General features: G+C 59.6%; 10 protein-coding genes across 10 annotated transcripts; 1 reads left to right on the forward strand and 9 right to left on the reverse strand.

Annotated features, from left to right (window-relative positions):
- Positions 1 to 308: 308 nt before the first annotated feature.
- LSCM1_01017 (uncharacterized protein) lies at positions 309 to 1073 on the forward strand (the record flags this gene model as incomplete). The annotated part of the gene is made up of 1 exon (XM_067318643.1): positions 309 to 1073. The coding sequence occupies one exon, from the start codon at positions 309 to 311 to the stop codon at positions 1071 to 1073; it is 765 nt and encodes a 254-aa protein (XP_067174748.1).
- A 538-nt stretch (positions 1074 to 1611) lies between these two features.
- On the reverse strand, positions 1612 to 2529 carry LSCM1_01018 (uncharacterized protein; the record flags this gene model as incomplete). Its single annotated transcript, XM_067318644.1, has 1 exon — positions 1612 to 2529. The coding sequence occupies one exon, from the start codon at positions 2527 to 2529 to the stop codon at positions 1612 to 1614; it is 918 nt and encodes a 305-aa protein (XP_067174749.1).
- Positions 2530 to 3119: 590 nt separating this feature from the next.
- LSCM1_01019 (uncharacterized protein) lies at positions 3120 to 4286 on the reverse strand (the record flags this gene model as incomplete). The annotated part of the gene is made up of 1 exon (XM_067318645.1): positions 3120 to 4286. One exon carries the CDS (start codon positions 4284 to 4286, stop codon positions 3120 to 3122), a length of 1167 nt encoding a protein of 388 aa, XP_067174750.1.
- Positions 4287 to 4846: 560 nt separating this feature from the next.
- LSCM1_01020 (uncharacterized protein) lies at positions 4847 to 7081 on the reverse strand (the record flags this gene model as incomplete). Its single annotated transcript, XM_067318646.1, has 1 exon — positions 4847 to 7081. One exon carries the CDS (start codon positions 7079 to 7081, stop codon positions 4847 to 4849), a length of 2235 nt encoding a protein of 744 aa, XP_067174751.1.
- Positions 7082 to 7833: 752 nt separating this feature from the next.
- On the reverse strand, positions 7834 to 9672 carry LSCM1_01021 (uncharacterized protein; the record flags this gene model as incomplete). The annotated part of the gene is made up of 1 exon (XM_067318647.1): positions 7834 to 9672. The coding sequence occupies one exon, from the start codon at positions 9670 to 9672 to the stop codon at positions 7834 to 7836; it is 1839 nt and encodes a 612-aa protein (XP_067174752.1).
- A 582-nt stretch (positions 9673 to 10254) lies between these two features.
- Positions 10255 to 11061, reverse strand: LSCM1_01022 (uncharacterized protein; the record flags this gene model as incomplete). The annotated part of the gene is made up of 1 exon (XM_067318648.1): positions 10255 to 11061. One exon carries the CDS (start codon positions 11059 to 11061, stop codon positions 10255 to 10257), a length of 807 nt encoding a protein of 268 aa, XP_067174753.1.
- A 919-nt stretch (positions 11062 to 11980) lies between these two features.
- Positions 11981 to 14005, reverse strand: LSCM1_01023 (uncharacterized protein; the record flags this gene model as incomplete). The annotated part of the gene is made up of 1 exon (XM_067318649.1): positions 11981 to 14005. One exon carries the CDS (start codon positions 14003 to 14005, stop codon positions 11981 to 11983), a length of 2025 nt encoding a protein of 674 aa, XP_067174754.1.
- Positions 14006 to 14805: 800 nt separating this feature from the next.
- LSCM1_01024 (uncharacterized protein) lies at positions 14806 to 15327 on the reverse strand (the record flags this gene model as incomplete). Its single annotated transcript, XM_067318650.1, has 1 exon — positions 14806 to 15327. The coding sequence occupies one exon, from the start codon at positions 15325 to 15327 to the stop codon at positions 14806 to 14808; it is 522 nt and encodes a 173-aa protein (XP_067174755.1).
- A 2293-nt stretch (positions 15328 to 17620) lies between these two features.
- LSCM1_01025 (uncharacterized protein) lies at positions 17621 to 17947 on the reverse strand (the record flags this gene model as incomplete). The annotated part of the gene is made up of 1 exon (XM_067318651.1): positions 17621 to 17947. One exon carries the CDS (start codon positions 17945 to 17947, stop codon positions 17621 to 17623), a length of 327 nt encoding a protein of 108 aa, XP_067174756.1.
- Positions 17948 to 20727: 2780 nt separating this feature from the next.
- On the reverse strand, positions 20728 to 22143 carry LSCM1_01026 (uncharacterized protein; the record flags this gene model as incomplete). Its single annotated transcript, XM_067318652.1, has 1 exon — positions 20728 to 22143. The coding sequence occupies one exon, from the start codon at positions 22141 to 22143 to the stop codon at positions 20728 to 20730; it is 1416 nt and encodes a 471-aa protein (XP_067174757.1).
- Positions 22144 to 22162: the final 19 nt, after the last annotated feature.

Here is a 22162-nt window from a genome sequence, read left to right on the forward strand (position 1 = left end):
CAGATGCGCATTTTTTGTTTTGGGTGCAGGCGTGGGCTTCATCTCTCTTCCCAACTACGGACCACGCACACGGCCACCGCTTCTGTACTTCTCGCGCGCTTCTCTCAGTCCGTTCATCGACACAATCCGTATTGAACCCTTTCGTCGGGGCCGCTCTTGGATCCCCCATTCTCCCATGCCCCCCCCACTTCCCACTCCACACGGGACGTGCGTGGAGAAAGAGCCAATACCATTTGCCGTTATCGCGTCTCCAACTGTTGCGCAGGGGCGGATGGGTTCACTGCCCTCTCTCGCCCCAGCCCGGCCTCATGAAACGCGCTCTTTGCTTGCCGGGCACCACCAACTTCCGCGACCTTGGCGGCTACGCAACCACATGCGGGCGCCGAGTCCGTGAAGGGGTTGTGTTCCGCAGTGACAGTCTGCACCACGTACCCCCAGCTGTCGCACAGGAAGTGCTTGTGGATCGGCTGCACCTCACCCACTCTTTCGACTTTCGCAGCCCCGACGAGGTTCATCTCAAGCCGTACTCGTTCTCGCGCATTGAGCACGTACTCGTGCCCATCGGGGGGTCGATGGTGGAGAAGCTGCGGGAGCCGGGTGCGAAGGTCACACCCGAGTACATGCGCGAGCTCGTCCACGCCACGTACCGCGATCGTATCGACAACTACAGCCACCAGCTCGCGCAGGTATTGCAGTTTCTGACGAGTACCGATTTTGGGGCGGAGGGCCGACAGCAATCGATCGTCTTCCACTGCACCGCTGGGAAGGACCGTACAGGACTGATGGCGGCCATCATCCTTCACCTCGTTGGCGTCCCGCGCGACACCATACTAGAAGACTACATGCTCACCAGTGCCTGCCTGAAGCGTCCGACGGATGCGCACTACTACTACGACGCCACGAGGATCAGCGATACGGCCATCGACGTCATCTGGGGCATCGACTCGACCTACCTCAACGAGGCGTTTGACTACATGAAACGTCGCTACGGAGGGGTGGACGCATACGTGACGGAGAAGCTGAAGATTGATGCGGAAGCGGTGCAGCGCCTCCGAGCCCGACTTTTGGTTTAATTGTGCCCATCACCGCATCCTTAGCTCTTTTCTTTTTAATCAACGTGTGCAGTCCACCACAAACCAGTCAGCGAACAAAGGCGCCTCCCGCCCGCCCGGGAACAGGGCCTAGCCCCGGGTCCTGGCGCGCCGGGGTTCATGGCGATTCCCGAGGACGGTCCGGGGCCGCGGCCACGCACCGAAAGGGGGATGGGATGTGGGGGGCGGTTGGCGCATCTGCTCGTGGGCTGTTCCACTCGCCACTCTTTTTTGCCTTCTCCTAGGGCGCACCGCCTGGCCATGGCCTTGGCGCCCCCGCCCGTCGGTTAGGGGGCGGCTTTCGGGCTGGGGCTTAGGGGAGGGGGCGCGGCGGCGAAAGGGCGCCCTCAACGCCCCGCCAGGCCCCGTTCTTTTTTTTCTGCTTAAAGGGCGGCGCGCGGGCAGGGGTATACATTCGCAGAAGGTGCCTGGGGAGGGGGGTGGGGTTGCTGAGTGCCGAAGTGCGGGTGGGCACATCGTACGGGTTCGAAGGGGGCCGAAGCTCTGACAGCGAGGCTGCTCAGTTCGGCTCGGGAAAGCAGTAAACAGTGGACTTTGACGAGAAGTGAAGCGCGGCAAGAGTGGCATTATCCGGCCCCAGCGCACGTCCGTTCAAGACCAGCATTGGTAAGCGCGCCACCGCGCCCGGAGAGGCCGATGCCGTCCATGCCAAGATGATCTCGTGGATGCGGCGCTTGAGGTCGTACAGGGTCGACTCGCAGGTGCATGCAAGACTGAAGCTCGCCCCGTTCATGGTGCGGACGAGCACGGTCACACCACCGTTGTCGACGGCCTCTTCTGTTTCACCAAGCGAGAGCGCCGGCGTCGGGACCGGGTTAGGGATTACCGGTGGCGCATTGCTGCTCACTCTGCGACGCTGCTGCACGGGAGTCTTTCGAGGAGCGCGCGGCAGCGGCTTGGGTGGCGCCTTGGCACCAGCACTCCGAACCGCCGCCGCTGCCGCCGCCGCCGCCGCCGCGGCGACCACCACCTTTGAGGAGATCGGCTTCACCGCCGGGCACCGGTTCTTGTGGGTGGCTGACTTGCGGGCGGCCTTTGCCGGTGTCGCTGCGGGACTTCTGTATCTTTTGCCTTTGGCCGCTGCGCTTGTGACGGGCACAGCCGGTGGCAGTGTTTTGCGCGGGCTTCCAGGTGGACGCTTCACCACCCGGGGCGCTGGTGCGGCAGGCTTCGCGGGTACCTTCTTGGATGGGGTGCGTGGCGATGTCGGTGCTGCTTTCTTCGATACCTGCGGCGACATCGATGCCGATGTCGCCGCCGCCTTGGACTTGGACTGAGCCGCAAAAGTTGCGCGCTTCCGCCTGGAACGTGCTTTGCTGCGACCCCAGCCAAGGTACAGCTTGCCTAGGTTCAGGGCAGCCGCGTTGTCTACAATGTAGTCCGACCGCGGCCGGCGCTCGCGCGGCTGCAGTTTCATTGGTTTTGTGCGTGTGAACGTGCTTAACGTGTGGGCTGCAGGGGCCACAGTTGCGGCGCGGAGGGAAATGGGTGATGGAGGGGGAGGGGGAGGAGTTCCGCCAGCGGCCGATGCGTCACCAGCGGCCGGCGGGTTGCGCGCGAGACCGACACGCGAGGTGTTCCTGTGAGGTGGTGGAATTGAGGCGCCAAAAGATGAGCGACGTGGTGCGTCAGTCCGAGCCTACAAGGGCGCGAGACGTAAGGGAGGGGGAGAGAGAAGGGGCGTAAGACACAGCCAGGAGCTAATACGTGACTTGCATGTGCCTCAGTGACGCAAGAAGTGGTGGCCCGGTCGAGCTGTAAGGATCCACCCCATCGCGTTCGCCGGCTCGAGAAGTGTGGATTCAAGAAGCACGTGCTTGCTGTCTCGCCTTTCCTATGAAAAACGCCGCGTGCGAATGCGGAGAGAGCGCGAGGGCGCGGCAACATCTGCGCAGCTGGCTCTCGGAGAATGGTGCGTGCCAGGGACAAGAGAAGAAGCGGATGAGCACGTCGTGAAACGGAACACAGGCGATACTGTACAAAGTGTGTTTTGTGTGCGAAAGCGCATCAGGGACGCGGTGCTCCCTCTGGCTGGTCGCTCGCACCCTGCCGAGGTGTGCTTGCGGTGGGGGCCTGTGGTGTGTCCGCTGACGAGTCGCTCCAGTGCACCACGTTGCCGCCGTCGCGGTCCTCGGCGGACATTGTCTTCGAGTTCGCTGAGCTCTCCGCTGAGGCGTTCGGGAGAGGCGAAGAGACTTCCGCAGTGGTATCGGCTGCCGGTGACTTATCTCGGTTTACTCGCACTTGCTTCCGCTGCACCCCTGCGTCTCTGCGCCGTCGTCGTGTGCCTAGGTGGTAAATGGGAATGTCGTTGCCATCAGAACCGGTCACTGTCTGCCGCGAGAGCAGCTCGCACGAGGCAAGAAAGCGCGGCACCGTCTCCCCGCTCTTCACCAGCGACTGCAACAGTTCGCGCAGCAGAAACAGTGTGCGATCCGTGGTGCGGCGCCGGCGCGGTGGTGAGTGCGCGGAGCGGCCTCTACCGCTCTCCGTTGTTGCCCTTGGCGCCATGGTGGTGCTGAGTTGCGGCGCAGCGCTCTCTTTTGCTTCACCAGCGGCCACGGTCGTGTCTGCCACTAGCGCTGGTGGGGGTGTTGGCACCGGCGTCGCTGGCAGCGAGCCTTCCTCCTCGGTCGTCTCCGGTAGCACCTCGAAGTCCTCCACAATGATGCCGTTCTGCGGGTTCGCCCGGACGCAGTCGGGGGTGTTCTCAATCATGAGGGTGTAGTTCAGATCTCGGCCGAGCTGTCGCAGGTCCTTTGTGTAGTCCTCCTCACGGAACCACTTCGCGTGCCGATAGACAAGGTGCTTGATGATGTGGTCTTCGTTGATCTCCTCGAGGATGCACTTGGCGTAGTCGCGCTCGCCAGCGGTCCACACAATCACCTCGAAGTCGTCCTTCATAAAGCGGAAGAGGTCTTTCAGGTACGCGCGTGCGTACAGGGGGCCGTCCCTCGCGTACACGACTGTTTCATCGAGGTCAAAGACGACGGTGTAGCGTTTCGTGCCGTCCGAGGCCGGTGCAATGAGCTTCTGCCCGTTCAGCTGCATCGTCGGTTCGCGCCGCTTCAGCAGCTCGCCTTCGTCGTCCTCCGTCTTATCCTCAAAGAGGTTCTCCCGCAGCAGCGCGCTTCCGTTTGGCGGCGGGATCGGCTTTGGTGGGGAGTCCGTCATGTCTTTTGTACCTACGACAGCTGTTGCGGGATCGCCAGTAAGCACGGCGGGGTGTGCGGAGGAGAGGTGGGGTGGTGGTAAGGGGCATCGAGGAGCATGGGCGCCAATACAGCCGTACCCGTGCGTCGCTCACGTAAGCGGCCGGAGAGCATGAAAAGAAGTGTGGTTTCAGAGCCAACGCGAATGCGTGTCAGAATGGTCACGGGTCATTCAGCGCGAAGAAAGCGCCACTCGCGAGGAGCAGCAGAAACGACCGACAAGAGAAGCGGATGGCGATGAGAGGGGGGAGGGGGAGGCATTCGATATCGCACCGGGGCGCCAGGGAGTGAGGGGGGGAGTGGGGTGCGGAGGTTTGGGGCCTACGCCGACACCAAAGAGCATTCGGTTAGTCGTGTAATGGTTGACAGAGGTGCGTCTATGTGAAATGCGTTCGACAAACACACAGAATATATGCAGCGGAGAGGATGCGGACGGAGAGGAGTGCACGGCCACTGAGGAGCTCTTCTCTGCAAGGTTGCTTGAGCAGCGTCTCCGATGCAGTACGACGTGTGCTGGGACCCTCAGTGCCCGTCGTTCTCGTCTGGGTCGCGCAGGTCGGTGGATTCCACCACACGCGAGTCGAAGGCCACTCCGTCTTCCCAACAGCTATGATCGACGTGCAAGACGCTGCTTTCCCCTGGCTTCCGCTTCGAGACGGCCACTTGCGTGTGCCGCGGGCAGGCTGGGCAGGGCAAGAAGGGGTCGCGCTGTCCAAAGTTCACGTAGCCGCCGCTGTAGAGAGCGCACACGATGTGGAACATCTCCGTGCACCGGGGATGGTAGCATGCCACACACGCGCCGGGCATCCCGCAAAGCGCGCACAAGTTCATGCTCAGGTCGCACTCGACGATATCTTCCAACTCGCTCCCGCTTTGGTAGGCGGAACACAAGTGTGCGCAGCGCGGGTGAACAACGTGGACTGAGCGAGTAGCGCTGTTCACGAAGGTATGTGCACATGTAAGCTTTGTAGGCGCCTTCCCGTCTGGCACCCGCCGACGGTCGGAGAGGTCGCGCTTCACCTGCTCGAAGCTAGGTATTTGTGTACCGCGGTTGCGCAAGCTTTTTGTGAGCTGCTGCCGGACGACTGCCATACACGCCGCCTCGTCGCTGCAATCCAGGCCACAGAGCAGACATTGCGTGGAAACTTCCACCTTGCGGCGAATGCGCAGCTTGCGCTGTTCCTCACGGTTGGCATGCTGTTCCACCAACGGCTCGCGCTCGCGAACATCGCGCGCCGTCACCATCTCGACCCCAGGCTCGATTGGCGTTCCGTCGACTGGGCGTCTCTGGCGCAGCAGCGCCTCTTGGCGACAGCGCAACTCCTGTCCGAAGCTCGACGGAACCACACCACTCACAAGCGGCGTGCTTGCGCCGGCATTGCCGCTAGAAGAGCACAGAGTGAAGGTTGTTCGCCGCGGGCCCGAGGAGGAGGACGACGACGAACACACAGGCGGGTACGCGCCGCTGCCGACACCAGTGAGAGAGACGCCATTCTCTGACGACGGTGCGCCACCAACACGACTTGGGGCGTGATAAAGTCGTTGCTGCGGCTGTCCAATGAGCTGGTTTACGTCCACCACTCCTGCCGAGCCAAGCTGCTCCCGCACCGTGACGATGGCGCCGCTGCCTCGCTGAGGCGCTGGCGTTGCGAGGATACGCACTACCTCCACTTTTGATGACCGATCGAGACGAAGCAGCAGTGGGTGTGGGTTTGTCTGGTAGCGTACGTCCACGTCGTTCTTGCGCCGCACGTACACCTGGCGCAGCTCCAGCACTTGCCGGCGGTCTCCGCGAAGGTGGTCTCGTATGGCTTTGTGAACGACCTCGTCGAACGTGACAGCTGTGATGGCCTGCGTGACGTCCTCGGCGTCGCCCAGATCGAGCTCGGCCACCGTCATCCCCGGCTTGGGCGTTTTGAAGCGCACAGCAAGAAGGATGCAGCGCAGGTAAAACTTGACGTGCCCTGGAGGACACGTCAGTTCTCCGACCCGCACAAGAGCTTCGGAATTCGGGTTGAGCAGACGGGAGTCTGGCGCGGCTTGACGTGGCTCTGCTGCAGCGGCCTGCTCGCCCAGTAATGGAGCACCCACGGCCGGGCGCACGACTGAAGCACCGAGCCTCGCGGCAGCGCCCTCGCACAAGCGCGCTAGATTCTCACGTGTGAGCATGGCACACTGCACAGGCGACGGCGGTACACTAGGGGTGGACGACACCACCGTGGTGGCGGCGGTGGCCGTCACGGCAGCAGCAGGCTTACTAGTGAGCAGCTCCACTTCAAAGCTCTCCAGCATGTCTGGCGGACGCTCATCGTCATCGGCGTCGCCGTCATCGCTGCTCTTGTCGTTCCTGTGCAGGGCAGACATGCTGCTGCTCGTGTAACGGTTTTCACATTCAGGGTGAACCAAAAAAGAGGGTGTGTCGCCGAGAAGCACCGGCTCTGCCATCTTCGCCACAGCGGGCTGCGTAGGCGGCCGCCGCTCTTTCGCTGCTCTGCGTGCCCACTGCCGCAACAGCGTACTAAAGTAGGCAGTGTCTACGACAATACGGTCACCGGTGCGCTCCTCCGTATAAAAGGCGGTGAAGTCAGAGTTGCCGAGCTCCATGAACCTGATCTTCGCTTCCACCAACGCGCGAAGGTCGTCATAGCTTTTGTCCTCCGGCTCTGAGAAGCTGATTATGTCGCGAAAGACCCGCTCACCATCGATGTGCGGCAGCTTCACAAAGCGCAGTCGGAGGCCGACGCGGATGCGTGGCATCGATGCTGGTGCGCGTCGCCCTGTATCGAATGAGAAGACGGGACAGAGGCGTAGTGAAGAAGGCCGCTGGCGGCTGCGGTAATGTGTGTAGCTCACGTTAACGAGAAGGAATTTATGCGGGTGTTGGTGGGATCGGTGAGAACCACAGAGGCAGCTGCGCAAGTGTCTCGCCGATGGCTCCAGTGGACACGGTGCCGTTTTCTGACGCCGTTGTGGCACGCGCTCCCTCGTTTGCGTACCGGGTGTTGGCGCTGCTTTCTTCTCGAGGCCCACCCAAAACAAAGCTTCGAACGTGCGATGATGAGTGAGCCTGCCAGTGTAGTATACGCCTCTGTTTGAGCGCACGGGAAACGGGAGCTCAGAAGAAACCGTGACAGAGACCCGCACAATAGAGGAGTGAAGTGGGGAAGGAGAAGGTGTGTGTGTGTGTGCGGAAGTGGTATGCACAGCTCTTTAGACCTTTGCATTCACACGGACCTTCCGCCACGAGAAGGAAGCGTCACACCCGCACCCATCTTGATCGATTGATCGATATCTCTTTCACGACTTCTTCCGATGGCATTGATGAGTTATCGTGGTGAGAGTGAAGACAGAGGCAGAGATGCGCGCTGACACGCGCACTTACACGCAAACACATACTATGGGAAAAAAAAACGGGGCTGCAACAGCGGAAGTGCGCTGCAAGGACAAAAAAGAGGAGCGCACAGAGGAACACCCGCACCAGTGCGGAGACACAAGACACACCGCCACCTTTACTTAGCGGCTAGGAGACGAAATATCGCAGAGGGTGAGACGGTGGCCATCATGAATGCCTCTCGAATCGCCGACGTTGCATGGCTTCCTGCTGGGAGCGTGAGCTGCATCACACATGTCATCCCAAGCTTCCGTGCCGGCTTCAGGAAGAAGGCGCGGGCCACGTCTTCACGAATGCCAATGCGTGCAACCATGTTCTTACCCGTCCGTCGCGACATGGGCGAATGACAGCGCAGAATGCCATCCTGATCGTGGTACAGTGATGCCTTGAGGCGTTCCGCACCGGCGTCCTCTGCCCAGTCCCACCCTCGCTGCTCATCCACGAGGTAAAACGACATACTCCTGGGCCGTTGCACCAGCGGGCGGAAGGCCGCCCGTGGAGCGAGGCGCATCTCTGGTAGGCCCTCGACGCGGAGCTCCTGTGCAAGCGCGCAATACAGCGCATCACTGCGCTCTCCCGACATGAGAGGCAGGCAGGCCACATCTCGGCCGAACGTTGGCAGCACAACATCGGTGAGATGGTACTGGGAAGCCTCTGCTTTGGTGGCGACACGCCGGTAGGTGTGCAGCGCTGGCGCTGCTCCGGCTTCCTCAAGAGGAAACGCAGACCAGTCTTGATGCGCTGAGGAGAGCATCTCGCCGTTGATATGATCGGCCGCACCGACGAACACGTCGCGCGTGTGGTCGGACGCACGGGGCTGCTGAGAAGTAACGTCACGAATACAAACAATGTCACCAACCGCCACAGCGTCGCCAGCACGTCGCCAGCGGAGGGAGGCCAGCGCATTGAAGTGCACATCTGTGATGGCGTGCAGCGCCTCTTGCAGCACGAGCGGGCGCACTACTTCGCGAATGATCTGGGCCGAGTCATGGTGGCGCGGCGCAATGTCAGCTGCCCGCTGCACAAAGTCCAGGAGCAGGTCGTGGTGCGGTGGGTATACACCGGTCTGCCGTGTCCGCGCATACACCTGCGCGTCACTCTTAACGGCAGCCGTCATGCCTTCCACCACGCCGACCCAATCGTGTCGAGAGCTTCGCGGTGAGGCGAGAACCTCCCGCAGAACGGGCATCTCTCGATGTACGTGGGTCGTGCCTTCGGTCAGACGTCTCACATAGGTCTGGAGAAATTCGCCATACTCGCGACGCAGCAGCAGCTTTGTGTCTTCGTAGACGCGATGAAGCCCGACCCCATGCCGAGCAGCGTGGGCGTAGTTCAGGAACCCATTCTGGGCAATACTTCGAAGCTGCGGTAGCACATCTCCCAAGCTTCCCTGGATGTTACGCAGGGTGACTGTGTACGTAGTGCTGGGAAGCAGCTGGGGAGGGAAATGCTCAGCCCTGGCATCGACCCGCACCTCCTGCAGAGGACTGACATACACGTCTCCTGTTCCGGTATGCCACAGCTGCTCTCGCTGAAAGGAGTCGCTCAGCAGCTGGGCTGCCTGTGCGCCATCACAGCGCAGCCAAACGTAGCGTGACGAGCAGCTCACAAAGTCGACGGGTGAGAGAAAGTGAAACTGTATGTGCTGCGGCAGCCGCTGGCGTAGCTGTCGCTCCAAGACGGTGTCTGGCACACCTTCGCTGAGGAGGCGGACGACAAGACTCGTGCGAGACTCGGCACTCGTTGGCATGGATGTAACAAAGGCGTCGCTTGGGAGCTGCTCCTCTACAATGTAGTCGTCAAAGGCCCACTTCATAAGCGCTACGGGGCGGCGTACGCCAGCTGCCGCGGCTGCCGGCACATAGCGCGAGCAGGTGATGCCGACAGACCGCTCCACCTCCTCAGCCCCATGGGCCTGCTTCTTCGAGAGACGGTACTGGAGGCGGTCTCTTGTCATGATAGAAAAAAAAAGGGGTGCGGTGGCGCAGCGAACCGACGACGGGAGCCCCCCAAAGAGTGCGTCGGGTGGCTGAAGGACAGGGGCAGGGAGGCGAATAGGGAAAGCATCGGAAATGGAAAGACGCTGCAGGGTGAGCCATGTGGCGTGCGAAGAGGCATTCTAACTGAGTATAAGAGGATTGCCGACGCTCCCGTGCTGGACCGTTGTAACGGTGATAGCGCGCGTATTCTCCACCACAGCGGCATCGCTTCAGCCCCTCGTCTGTTCGAGGAGGCACCTCAACCGCTCTTTCCCCTTGACGTCTTTCTCTGCAGCGTCATCTGTGCCAACATCCAATGCAGAGCCCTACATATGCCTCTGGCAAACGGCCCCAAGGAGGAAACAGAGAGACCTCCCCCCCCACACACACAGACACACAAACATGAAGACATCAGAACGCTCAAGCGGACATGATAAGTGACCAGGCAAACGATCCCAAGCTGGCGGGTGCTCCGACGTCCATCTTCGATTGGGGGAGAGAGGCGCAGCTTCTCCTCTGTCCAGAGTTTTTGGGACGGCAGCACGCCCAAGTTGAGACGATCACTTGACAGACGGCTGCTTAGGGGTTCGCTCCTGCGACAAGGATGAACCGGCGGGCAGGTCCGTCGAGGCAGCTCCCAACGCCATGGCGTGGAGCTGCTGTCGTCGCCACGGCGGCATACACCGCAACGCGTATCCGCCGTGAGGAGCCATCATGAAGTATGGGCGATCTACCGACACACAAAACGAAACACACGTGATGAAACCCACGTGACCGCTTGCCACCCCACTCAGCCAATACGTCGATCCCATTCCCGTAAAAAACTCACGACTGCAACGCAGCAGTCGCACCTCAAGCGGCTCAGAGGGAATGGGGTAGCGGTGATAGAGGCGTCGACCTGCCCAAGTGAGCGGCAGCCCCTTTCGCCACCCGAGAGAGCCAAGGCAGATGGCTGCGGTCCAGAGCCCCGCGTTCGCAACTATCGCCTTCGTCCATGCTTGACCCCAAGAGTTACACTTGCTGCTCCACATGGCCTCAGCCATGAAGTAATGCAGCGTGGCACCCACCAGCACACCGGGAAACGCGATCCATGCAGTCTGCCGCAGCGCACCATTCACTGTGTAGTTGATGCGCGATTCGGCAAAGATCGAGACCGCCGTGCAGGATGCCGAGAGACAGAGGACGACGGCGCCGGAGATGAGAGTACCGTAGGCGACGCAGCAGAGGGGGCAGCATTTCTCCTCCCTAAGTTGCTGTCGACGACTCGCTGGAATAAGGGAGTCCATCGTGTCTCCTACGCTGCTGAGCCTGTCGCCATCCACCTTGGTGGAGCTGACAATCGAAATACGGCTCTTGTCCAGCGCCATTTCTTCTTGGACGCCCCGCAGGAAGCTTCGGTACGCGTGTGTGCTTCACGCAGCCGTGCCCTACGTACACCCGTTCACCTCTGCTCAACGGAGAGCGGACATGAAAGATGGTCGATGAGGAAAAGCATGCGACAACGGGAGATTAAAATACGGAAAGAGAAAGGCATGTATGATGCGCAGCTGTGATCTACCGCACCGGCAGAGGGTCCCATAACTGCCGTCACACCGTGCGTGCCTCAGTGGGCACCAAAGCACCCCCACTCCCACACGAACATACACCCAGCCACGCATACGACAACCACCTCATCGGCAGCGCGACAGATAATGCGCGGTGGCCCGTCCCGCCTTCCCCGTTGAGTACGCTGCCTTGATATGTCTTCACGCTGATCAAGACAGTGCGCCGAGGAGTTGCGAATAAGACGTCCAAATAGGAAGAAGAATACACGGGCCGGTGATGGGGGCAACTATTCCTCCTTCCCCCCTCTCTCGCCCAGCATGCCTCCACACGTTTGCCTTGACGACACCACACGCTGACGGCATAATGGGAAGGGATTGAGGAAAACCAGCGGAGATGCGGCTCGGAATCGAACTGCGCTTTGTCAAAGGAAGCTCAGATGAGGGAAACAAAAGTGAATGGTCGAACAAAAACACGTCGCACATATCCCATCGGGTGGGGGGGGCGAGGGAGAGGAAGGCGTAGGGCGGCCTGTATGCCAAGCCGCACCGTTTGCCCTCGCTTCGTCTTGGGATGAGGGGCTGCGCATCCATCACTGATGAAAGCAAAAAGACAGAGAAAAGAGACGCCCAAGGAGACCCGTGACGCGCAGCTTGTCGCCTTACATATCCCCGATACTGGTGATGGGTAGACAAGGACGCATGCGCGAGGCCCCTTTTTTTGGGGGGGGCGGAGGCACGCCCGTCAGCGACGCGCATTCTCATCCTTGTGCTGCTTCGACGCCGCCGTTCCGAAGACGACGACGCGCTGAGTAGAGGTGTTGTCGAAGCTGTTGATGCGGCGAATCATAGAAATATCCTCTGCAGACAGCTTTGCTGACTGGATAGAGCGCGCAGCCATAGGGGTACTATTACTGCCATCATGACCACTCTGGCACACACCTGCGGTAGCCGCCTCATAAGGGCGAAACAAGCTGGTGAAAAACGGCGCCGACATCGCGCCGGTTGCCATGGAAGATGTCGCTGAGGCCAACTCGGCGTCGTCACGTGCGAGGCGGACTGGGACGGAAGGCGAAGAAGACGAGGTGACCGCAGCGACAGGTTTGGAAGACCTTTTTTGCTGAATCTCCCTGGCGCGTTCGTCCAAGTCGACCTGCGCCTGCGCCCGCATCTGTCGCTGTTTCAACTTCCATATTTCATGCTTGCGCGCGAGTGACCTCACCACTTGCTCCTGCTCCTGCGATGCCTTTGCTTCCTCCTCTTCCTCAGCCTTTCGACCCTCCAGCGGCGCCGTGGAGAAGGATGGGAATCGCCCCTCCTGGCTCGTGCAAGCACCCAACAGAGCCACCTCGTCGTTAGAAGCTGCATCGCGCTGCACCATGCGCCGCGCGTGCTGTGAGGTGGGCGAGGACGGATCTGCCGGCATCCAGTTCGCCGTCTCATCGTCCTCCTCCCCAATCACGAGCTCCTCAACAGGTGCAGCGAAGCGATTCGCCGCTGCGCTGTCCTTGCGCAGGCGCGGGTCGCCCTCTCTGTAGTCATCGCCTTTATCGTCCTCCGCACCGCCACACTGGTGTAGGTGCTGTCGAAGACTCCGCGTCTGACTCTGCACCTGGGACTGTGAGAGCTCGCGCGAGACCATCTGCTCGAACCGTTGCCGCTTCTGCTGCTGAACATGCGCGAGAAAGCGGTTCGTCAGCTCACCCACCAAGTCCGGGGACCACGCAGTGCCGTTTGATGGCGACGACGGCGACACAAGCGAAGTTGGCGAGAATGCATGTGGGCGGCATCGAAGCGACGCCGGAGAGGACACACCCGTCGTGGCAGGCACGACGGGATCCGCATTGGAATCGCTGTAATTGATGCCGGCGTCGACAGGTGACGCGCCGGAGGAAAAGGAGAGCGAGCTTCCCACAGCATCACTGACGATTTGCAGCGGCGACGGCAAGGAAAGTGTGCGCGAGAAGACGTCCTTCATGCTCACCAATTTGGCCTGCCTCCGTAGTGCTCGCTGGGAATGCCTGAACGCCGTTTGCAGTTCGGTAGCCTGGGCTTTCTCCTGCGCGCGCCGCTTGCGCTCACCCCCGACACCTTTCGCTGGCCCATCCTTCACACTGCCTTCTCCGAGCCTGCGCCTCTTCGTCGCTTTGGCTGCTCCAAGAGACGTCTTCTCGCTACTGCCCGACGCATACTTGGGACAATCGAGGAGGTCGGACGAGTCGCATGGCGGAAGTCTTTCAAGTCGCTCTTCAGTGTTGTTGTACTTGTCCTGTATCGCATTGCCTCGCGCCACATCAACATCATCATCGCCGTCTACTTGACGCTCTTCTGCGCTGGTGGCGTCGGTGCTGTGCTTCTCAGCAGAGCGCTGTGGGTGGATTACCGTGGACGACAGCAGCGGTGAAGGCGTGAAGTCTTGTGAGGCGTCTCCAAGAATCACCTCTGTGCCCTCTGTGTAGACTAGAAACGGCACCCTTGTGTCTACTCTCGACCGTGTAGCATCGTGTGCGGCACAAGCGCTTGCACTTTCATGGACTGGGACGACCGCCTCAACAAAGGTTCTCGTGCCGCTGTCCTCCGCCCGAAGCTCCACGGCGTTGTGGGCGCTGGCGGCGGCAACGGGTGGGGAAAAGAGGGTGAGAATGGCGGCTTCGTCGCTCTCATCACCAACGGCAAGCGCCGGCGTCTGTGCAAAAGTACCGACAACCAGCGACGGAGCCGATGACGACGGCTCGCCGAAATCCGACGATTGCGTCGCGGCTGCGTGCATTCGTGAATGTGAATTTTACCTAACTCAGCGGTGGACAAAGTCGCCCGCTGCGCTTCGACGAGAGCAACTGAGGGGCGGGCCAAATCGGGTGTTGCGTCTATGTGGACGGTGATGAATATCTATGCAGAAACTGGTGCTAAAATGTGTCGATGCGTATTTTTCTTGCCTGCGTCTTGCTCGTTCGCCTATGATACAGAGAGCTCCATCTGCCGCACTGCGAGACGGCATCAAGCGGTCAGTGGAGCAAGGGAGCGATGTAAAGGGGTGAGAAGAGGAGGAGAAGATAGGGAAACGCAGAGAGGGAGAGAGCGCAAGAGGTATCAGCGGAGCCCGGTAGCATCGCATTAGAAAGAGAAGAGCCGCCGCCCCCGCGTGGGAGGAAACGCAGCAGTGGTATGCTGGGGAAAGACGGCGGAGACGCGCGCCTGCGCCTTCGATGCACACAAATGCTCTTTTGTTTTCTTTTTCTGTGGCGACGGTCTGCGAGGCCCTTTCCACTCGCGAGCCTCAACTGCACGAAGGGCGCGGGGGTTGAGACTAACGAGGAAGCAAGGGCGATGCCTGAGAAGACAGTTGCCCTACACGCACCTTCATGAGCGACAGACGTGCGGGGAAGCCTCAGTCGAGTTGAGCGACTCTGTGAGCGCGTACCCACACCCGCACCGATCGAAACCGCTCCACACATACAAGCATCTCACCCCGAATGTCGGTGTTGATAGGGGTGTAGGGCGCCCCATCCAGGAGCCTTTCTTCACCCTCACCTCCTACACACTTACACACACATACGCAGTTTTCACCTCTTACTCAAGCTGGGCAAGCACAGCTGCCTGGCCCGCCTCTCGGGCACAATCCACCGGGGTCATACCCGCAACGTTTTTGGCCGTCTTTGAGGCGCCATTACGAAGCAGTATAGCGGTCACGTCTACTCTCCCAGAGAGAGCGGCGAGGTGCATGGGCGTCCGCTTCGCGCTGTCACGTGCGTTTACGTTAGCGCCCTCGTCGAGGAGCGATGCAGCGACATCTGCATGCCCACGGTCCGCGGCGTAGTGCAGCGGCGTCCACCCTTCACCATCAGCAGCGTCGATGTCAACCTGCTGCGTGCCGCTGCGGTCGAGAATTGCTTTGACAAAGGCGTTGTTCCCAGAAAAGGCGGCGTGGTGGAGGAGAGTGAGCCTCTGATCATCGCACTCGTTCAGGCATCCCCCTTTCTCCACGTAGCCGATAAAACGCTCCGCATTTCCCCGACGACATGCATCGTAAATGCTCACTGCACGAGAATTCGGCGATGGCCTGACGCCACGTGAGGATAGCGTGCGGGACATGGTATGGGAGGCTTCGAGAATGATGCCCCTTCTTCTATGCTATCGTTGCTTGTTCTGAGCAGTGGAGGGTGTGTGCGCACCGCGGAGGATGATTGGAATGGAAAAAGGGGTCAGAAAGACTCATAGGTGCTCCACTACAAAGGCGGCATTCGTCGAGCGGTGGATCGCGACAGCCTCCGTGAGGCTTGCCGGCTTCCGTGGAAGAGAGCTGCTTACCCAACGTCTCCACTGGCCTCGTCCATCCATTAACCGCGGCCACTGCTGGTCGTACCAAAGAGAGGGTCATACGCGGCGCTCTGCACGCAGCGGGACTACCGCTGCGCGCTACTCCATACTGTACAGCGTGATACCTTCAGCTCTGTGCGCCGAATCTGGACGAAAGGATTGGACAGACGTGAATACAGTAGTTGCTCTGATGGAAGACAATGGGATAAGACAGGGCTGGAACTACGCAAAGGCACAACCACGAAAACAAGCAACGAGACGTCATGGGCAGGAATGATGGTGGTGGTGGTAGGGGGGGCGGTTACCCTTTTCAGGGAGGAAAAACATCTCTGCATGACATACACAACACCCGACATTGGTAGCGCCTGTCTATTGAGCAGAGCATACAATGTGCTCAGGAGAGTGCGTCAGCTTGTGGAAGTGTGCCTTTCCAGCACTCCCAGCGAGCGGCCTCACATGTGGCAAAGCAAGAGAGCGCAAGCGTTCCCGTGATGGCCCTGCCACGTCCACCTCCCTGAGGTGCAGCTTCTCCACTGAGCTGCCGGAGGGAAGGGGGACACCTCGATGGGCCGTAGGTGTCTCTTCGGCGTGTGCCGAGCCGCGTTTCGTGGTGGCGGGGGCCCAGTACGTACAGCGCGGGATGCGTAGCCGCAAAGCTGCACCGCTGCCGATGTCAGCGACCTGCGACAGTGAAGCCGCTCGTGCCATTCGCGTAGGGAGGCGGCGCATCGGCCGGCGTCGAGCTCGTCGTACGCGGGCCTCGCGCTGCGCCCCCGGCGCGGGCAGCCTGAGCGGCCCTGAGGGGAGGGGCTGCACCAGGTGGCGACGGGCAGAATGGCAGTGACTTTGAGGCGACCTGCGAGGCGTGTGTGTGTGTGTGTATGTGGGCGGCGTGACTGCCGGCAGTGACCGTGCTGAGCCGTGCGAGTCGGGTCACTGGCCCCTCTCACGCCGATGGCGCCCTCCTGCACCTTGCGAGGCGTCGCTGACAGCCCGTGGGATAAAGGGGTGATGAGCTGAGCTGAGCTGCTCTGCGAGGCGGCGAAGTGGCTACGCCGATCAAAGTCAAGAACCCGTTCGATCGTCTGGCGCTTGAATTTTTTTTCGTCCAAGAGGAGTGTGCCCTAGTGCTGGTCTCACGCGCTTTGCGAAGGAAAACAGCCTCTAAAAAAAGGGACGGGCACGTTAGTGTCCTTCCGGCGTTACCGTCGCAAGTGCGGACGCTCTCTGATAACCACCTGTACATGCACGCACAGTCAGATTCAAAAGGGGGGAGGCGGGAGGGCTAACAAGTCAATGACAAGAGGAAAACATAGCCCTAGAAAAAAAGAAAGAGAGGAGTGTTGTGGAAGGGAGAGAAGACGATGTACACGCTTGCAGAACACACTCACACGCACACACACACAAACCGCAGACAACAACAGAGCAGAGACGTGAATACCCCTTCACCTGCTGAGAGAGGCGGCCAATACCAAAATCAAAGCAACGAGAAGGGGCACATCCAAAGCGCGCGTCAACACATCCCGCGTTCGGCGCTACACCCACACTGGCGAGCCACAATCAAGGAGGCGTTGGGGTAGCAAGAGGCGACACCTTACTCTCCCGTCCCCCTGCGAGGCTCTACTTTATCTGACACATCTTCATACACGGATGCTGTGGCTGGAGGAGAAGAGGAGGAGGCAGTGCCAAATCCATCGCAGGGGAGCGCATGTGCCACCCTTCACTTTTGTCCTCCACGGCGATGACGCCGCTGAGGGCGACGAGGGGCCGGGGAGGCAGTGAGGGGAGGGCTACCGAAAGCATCACAGAAAGGGAAAACACAAAGAGGCGGGAAGGTAACACAAAAGCGGGCTCCAGACCACGAAAAATATCAGCATCTCTCTCAGCCATCGCCTAACTCTGCTGCCATGGGCGCCCATGGCAGCAGAGTTAGGCGATGGCAAAAGTATCTACTTCGGGTCAGGAGGGGGGACGGTGCGGGCGCTTTCGTGTATGCCAACCCAGGGCCAAGTGAACCGTCACAGGCGAAAAGACAGTATGGTGCCTTAGCCCGTCATCTACGTTGTTCTTACTTCTTGGGCCGCGCTTTGGCTGTATCACCTTCCTCTACGCCAGATTGCTGCATTAGCCCATCAATCGACCGCTCGAGCTCATCAATACGGTTAGACATATCGTCAATGCGACTGACAATGCTGTTAGACATGTCTTCAAAGCGCTGCTGCATCTGCTGAAGCAGCGTCTGCACGTACGACGTCAGCTCCTGCGTGCCACCCTGAGGCACAGAGTCGCCAGCCATCACAGCCGACTCAGCAGTGGTAGTGGGTGCCGGTGCGTTGACCGTCGACGCGTCGGCGTTCCTGTTGCGATTAGGGTTAGTGGAGGGCCTCGGCGGCATCTTAGATAGCTCAATATTCAGTTCTGCCACAGAAAACAGAAAATACGAGGGGAAGAAAAGTAAAGCGAAGAAAATAGCCGTACCTCAAGCCCCCTCAAACGACACACTTGAGTCAAGCTTTTCGGGAGTACACGACCCCAAGTCGTCTCTTCAACAAGGGACTGCAGTGCACGGACGAGTTCTATGAATGTTTGCAATGGCGTCGAGACGAGGGGAAGTCAGAGACCAAAGAAGCACACACACACACCCACGCACACACGCACCAGAATCGACGTTCTTTGAGAAATATCCAACACCTGTGTGCAGGATCGGGAAGGGGTGGATGTGAGATTGAGTGCTGCTGCAAGTGCGAGTGTACCTGGGTATATGGTGCGTATTCTAACACAGAGAAATACACATATATATATGTGTGTGTGAGTGTTTGTGTATGACTTTTCAGGTCTGGTTTACCTGCCGATAAAGCGAGCGAGAGAGATGTGTCCCTTCCGTACGAGTCACAACAACAACAAAACGCTGCGATAGAGTAGATGGCTGGGCGGTCAGCGCAGCGACGTGAATTCGATGCTAAGATGTGCTTCGTGTCACAAATGGTGCAAATCTGAGGTCAGAGGACGCGGGAGGACATATGTATATGTATATATTGGGGGGTGAGAGGAAAGGTGGGTAGCAGTTGCGTCATGATCATCCGTGAAGAAAGCACTGCATCTTGATCAAGTGGGTGCTCACATGTAGATGATTTCCCTTCGCACGATGGGCACATGTACTTCACCAGGTGGTGGCCATGTGTACGAGACGCCTTGGAACAAGGAATTCAGCACCGATCGCCTAGCCCCGGGTCACTGAGACTTGAGCTATGGCTGCATCCATTGCTGTCCTTCCTGCAAACTGATACCGGTTGTCACTTCACGCTCAGTTTCGAAAACATTGCAGGAGACGACTTGTTTCAGTATTTGTGCTAGGCGAATGCCCTGTCCACGAACACACGGGCACTCGCCTTTGCCCCGACGCGCGCTTATTCACGGCGAACAACAAGCAAAACGTTTCGGGACAGGCCGGACAACAGCCGGGAACCGCGTTTGAAATCCACACGTGCAAAGAGGAGGGGGGGGGCGCAGCAGAGGCAGAAGGAATGGCGAGAAAGGAAAGGGGACGAACCAGAGCCCGCTATTAACGTGGTGAGCGCAGTCCTGTCAGGCAAATAAGAGGGAGGGGGAGGGGGGACCTTGTCGCGCGCTGCGCCAGCCCTGAAAGCTCTTCAGCCCTCCCCCCTCCCTGTCGTCCCCCTCTTACAAACGGGGAAGTGCCTTTGTCACCCTCACAGACGCTGAGCCCCGCACTCGAGGCACCGCTTCTCTTGAGCACACGCTGCCTCCCCAACAACACGGGCGAATAAGCAAACAACAGCCATAGGAAAGGGAAAAAGGTAACATTGGCGCCACGACAACGCGAACGCTCCTGCACTCACACAGCGCGTCGCGTATGGGCACGCGCGCCTATGTGTGTCACAGCAGCGCACAAACGCACACATACATACAGCCAAAGACAGAGTGAAGCGCAACACATACACGCACAGAGAGACACAGGCTCAAACACTTGGCGACAGAGAGGCTGAAATAAAAAGGAGGAGGGAGGGGCGACGAGACGCACACCCCCGCACAACGAAAAAAAAAGCCGCTACGACGGAAAACACAGAAAACACCGCAGTGGAGGGAGCAAAAGAAGATGACACGCAACAGCAGAGAAGCATCGCATGGGCGAGGGAGAGACATTCCCCCGCCCGCCCCTCCCTACCTGGGAAAGAGCGACAGGAAGGGAAAACGACGACAGCGCACACGCGCACCAAAGACAACGGCAGTTGTCACTTTAGCGGAGACCAATGACATTATTGTGAAGGTGCCATCGGAGAATCCAGGGAAAAAAAATAGGAAGGCATGTGCAATAATGCCACGGTAGGTTGCAGCTGCATCGAACTCTTGTACACTTGAGAGACGCATGCGCGTGCGTGCGGGCATCAACACCAAAGTGCCGCCTCAGCATCGGCGACTGGCCAAGCTTGAACCAGTACGGCCACACAGACATGTGCACGCCGATGAGCAGTTTTTTTTTTTGCGACGCAAAAAGGTAAGGGCGCGAGCGCGGCATAGCCAATGGACTGTTCTGGTCTGCGGAGGGGGGAGGGAGAGGGAGAGCACTGCCAAAACAAAGGAGAATGGCCGCCAGGTCTTGCCGTCACAAGAGCCCTCGCATAGCAGTGCCGAAGTACGGCGCACAACGGACGGGGCTATGAACCCATTTTCCCTGTTGAGAGTGCCACTCTACCACAAGTGCGTCCACAAGTATGTATATATATATGTGTGTATGTGCTTGGGGGTAGATGGATCTATATACACACACAAATACAACCTGCGCGTCGCCTGCTTGCTGCACTGTGGCCAGCTTCCGGTTTTCAAAAGACGAGACGCCTGCCCTTGAGCTGGCAAGCGTGTCTAGACCGCTCTTTGTGCCTTTCCTCGTCCACTCTTTGGGTACGCGGTACGCCAGGGGCAACAGAGCGGCGGATGACGAAGGAGAAAAAGCAGAAGGTTTCACACAGAGAAGGGGGCAGAAGGGGAGGGGGGGGCGACGCAGTTAGGCACCGAGGACCTAACTGCCATCGAACGCACCACCGCCTCCCCTTTGCTCTCTCCTCGCGGCGACACAAATCTTCTCGGCCGCACACTATTCTGTGCTGCGCTTCACAACTTTCGTCCATGCCATATGACGTTTCCCAGGACGGCACCTTATTCCTCAAAGCTGTAGTGGATGGGTGATAGCCGACGTCGTACCTCCTCTGGCGGGACGATACGCACCCGCGACGCGAGCTTCATCGTGGTGGCGAAACGCAGTCGACGAGCACGGCCGAGAGACACCATTTTGCGCGAGTTCTTTAGCACGTACTCAACGTAGCCTTTCTCCAAGTCCACCTTCACCGTCACGAAGTCGCCGTTCTCGATGCGCTCCAGGTTCTCCTCCTTGCGGTGGTAGGGGTAGTTGGTGTAAAACACGCCGGACATGTAGTAGACACAGCAGTCCGGTATCTTGTGGAACTCCTGGTCGGTGTTGACGCATGACTCTGAGATGAGGCCAAATCCGACGTAATCCGCTACCTTCACTTCATACGTGATCGTATGCCGACCGGTGACCAGCGACACGTCGCCGACAACGGCTACGCCATATACCACGCGCAGCCGGTTGCGCTCGGGACTCACGCCGGGGCCGGGGCTGAATTGCAGCTCGGCATCTCGGTCCGCATCCCCTAGCATTGCCAGCAACCCAGGCAGCTGATAGTATGCCGCGTCCACCTTGAGACGCCGTAGCGAGTCCTCTTTGAGGAGGTTGAAGTAGTGGTACCCGCGAAGGTAGTCGAGAACGTACTTGAAGCAGACAGGATCTCGGTCAATGAAAATGGTGTCCTGCTCATCTTTGAACACCGGCGCAACCCAATCCGTCTCCTGGGAGCCGAGCAGCACGTGAAAGTAGTTCGGGGCGTCCTTGCTCAGCAACGTCGACAAGGGCACGGTGAACCGCTCCCCGCCCACGTTCAGCGAAACCACCTCCATGTAGCGCTCTAGGTGGCGTGACTGGGCAACTTCCTCCAGCTTCGGCTTCGTTTCTTGGAGTTCTTTTAATAGCGTGTCTAGGCGTGTCTCCATCAACTTAAACCGAGACACGCAGCTCTCCACCTGCGCCTGAATAGTCTGTGCGGCGCCGCGGGATTGTTGCAGTAGTCGAGCCGCCGTTTCTTCGTCGGGGATGTGGCAGGCGGCATCGCTAGGAGAAAACGTTGACGAAGTGACGGAGCGCACAAGCCCGGTCGGATCACTGTCGGCGTCCAAACTGTCCTCCTCTCCTCCGTCGGCAACGGACGACGTGGCGGACTGCGGGTCACGCAGCGAGTTGCGCCCAGCTGGTGTAGGGGACGCGGAGGAGTGGTCAGGAGGATGATCTAAGCCGTCATTCTCCGGCACCGCCACGGACGCCGCAGTCGTCGTCGCGTGATCAGCCGATGTGCCCACAGATTCTACGAGAAGCGAGGAAGGAGTGATGGAGGTGGTATCACGGGTGCGCTTGCGCCCGCCACGATGGGGGCGACGGCCACTCACAGGCTGCTGTGCGCCTCGCTCGCCGCTGCCCTTCTCAAAGGCGGTTGGCGGCATCGCGGAGGCGGTTTTCTGA

This window comes from Leishmania martiniquensis, chromosome 35 (genome assembly GCF_017916325.1).
Source record: "Leishmania martiniquensis isolate LSCM1 chromosome 35, whole genome shotgun sequence".
NCBI classification, from domain to species: Eukaryota; Euglenozoa; class Kinetoplastea; order Trypanosomatida; family Trypanosomatidae; genus Leishmania; species Leishmania martiniquensis.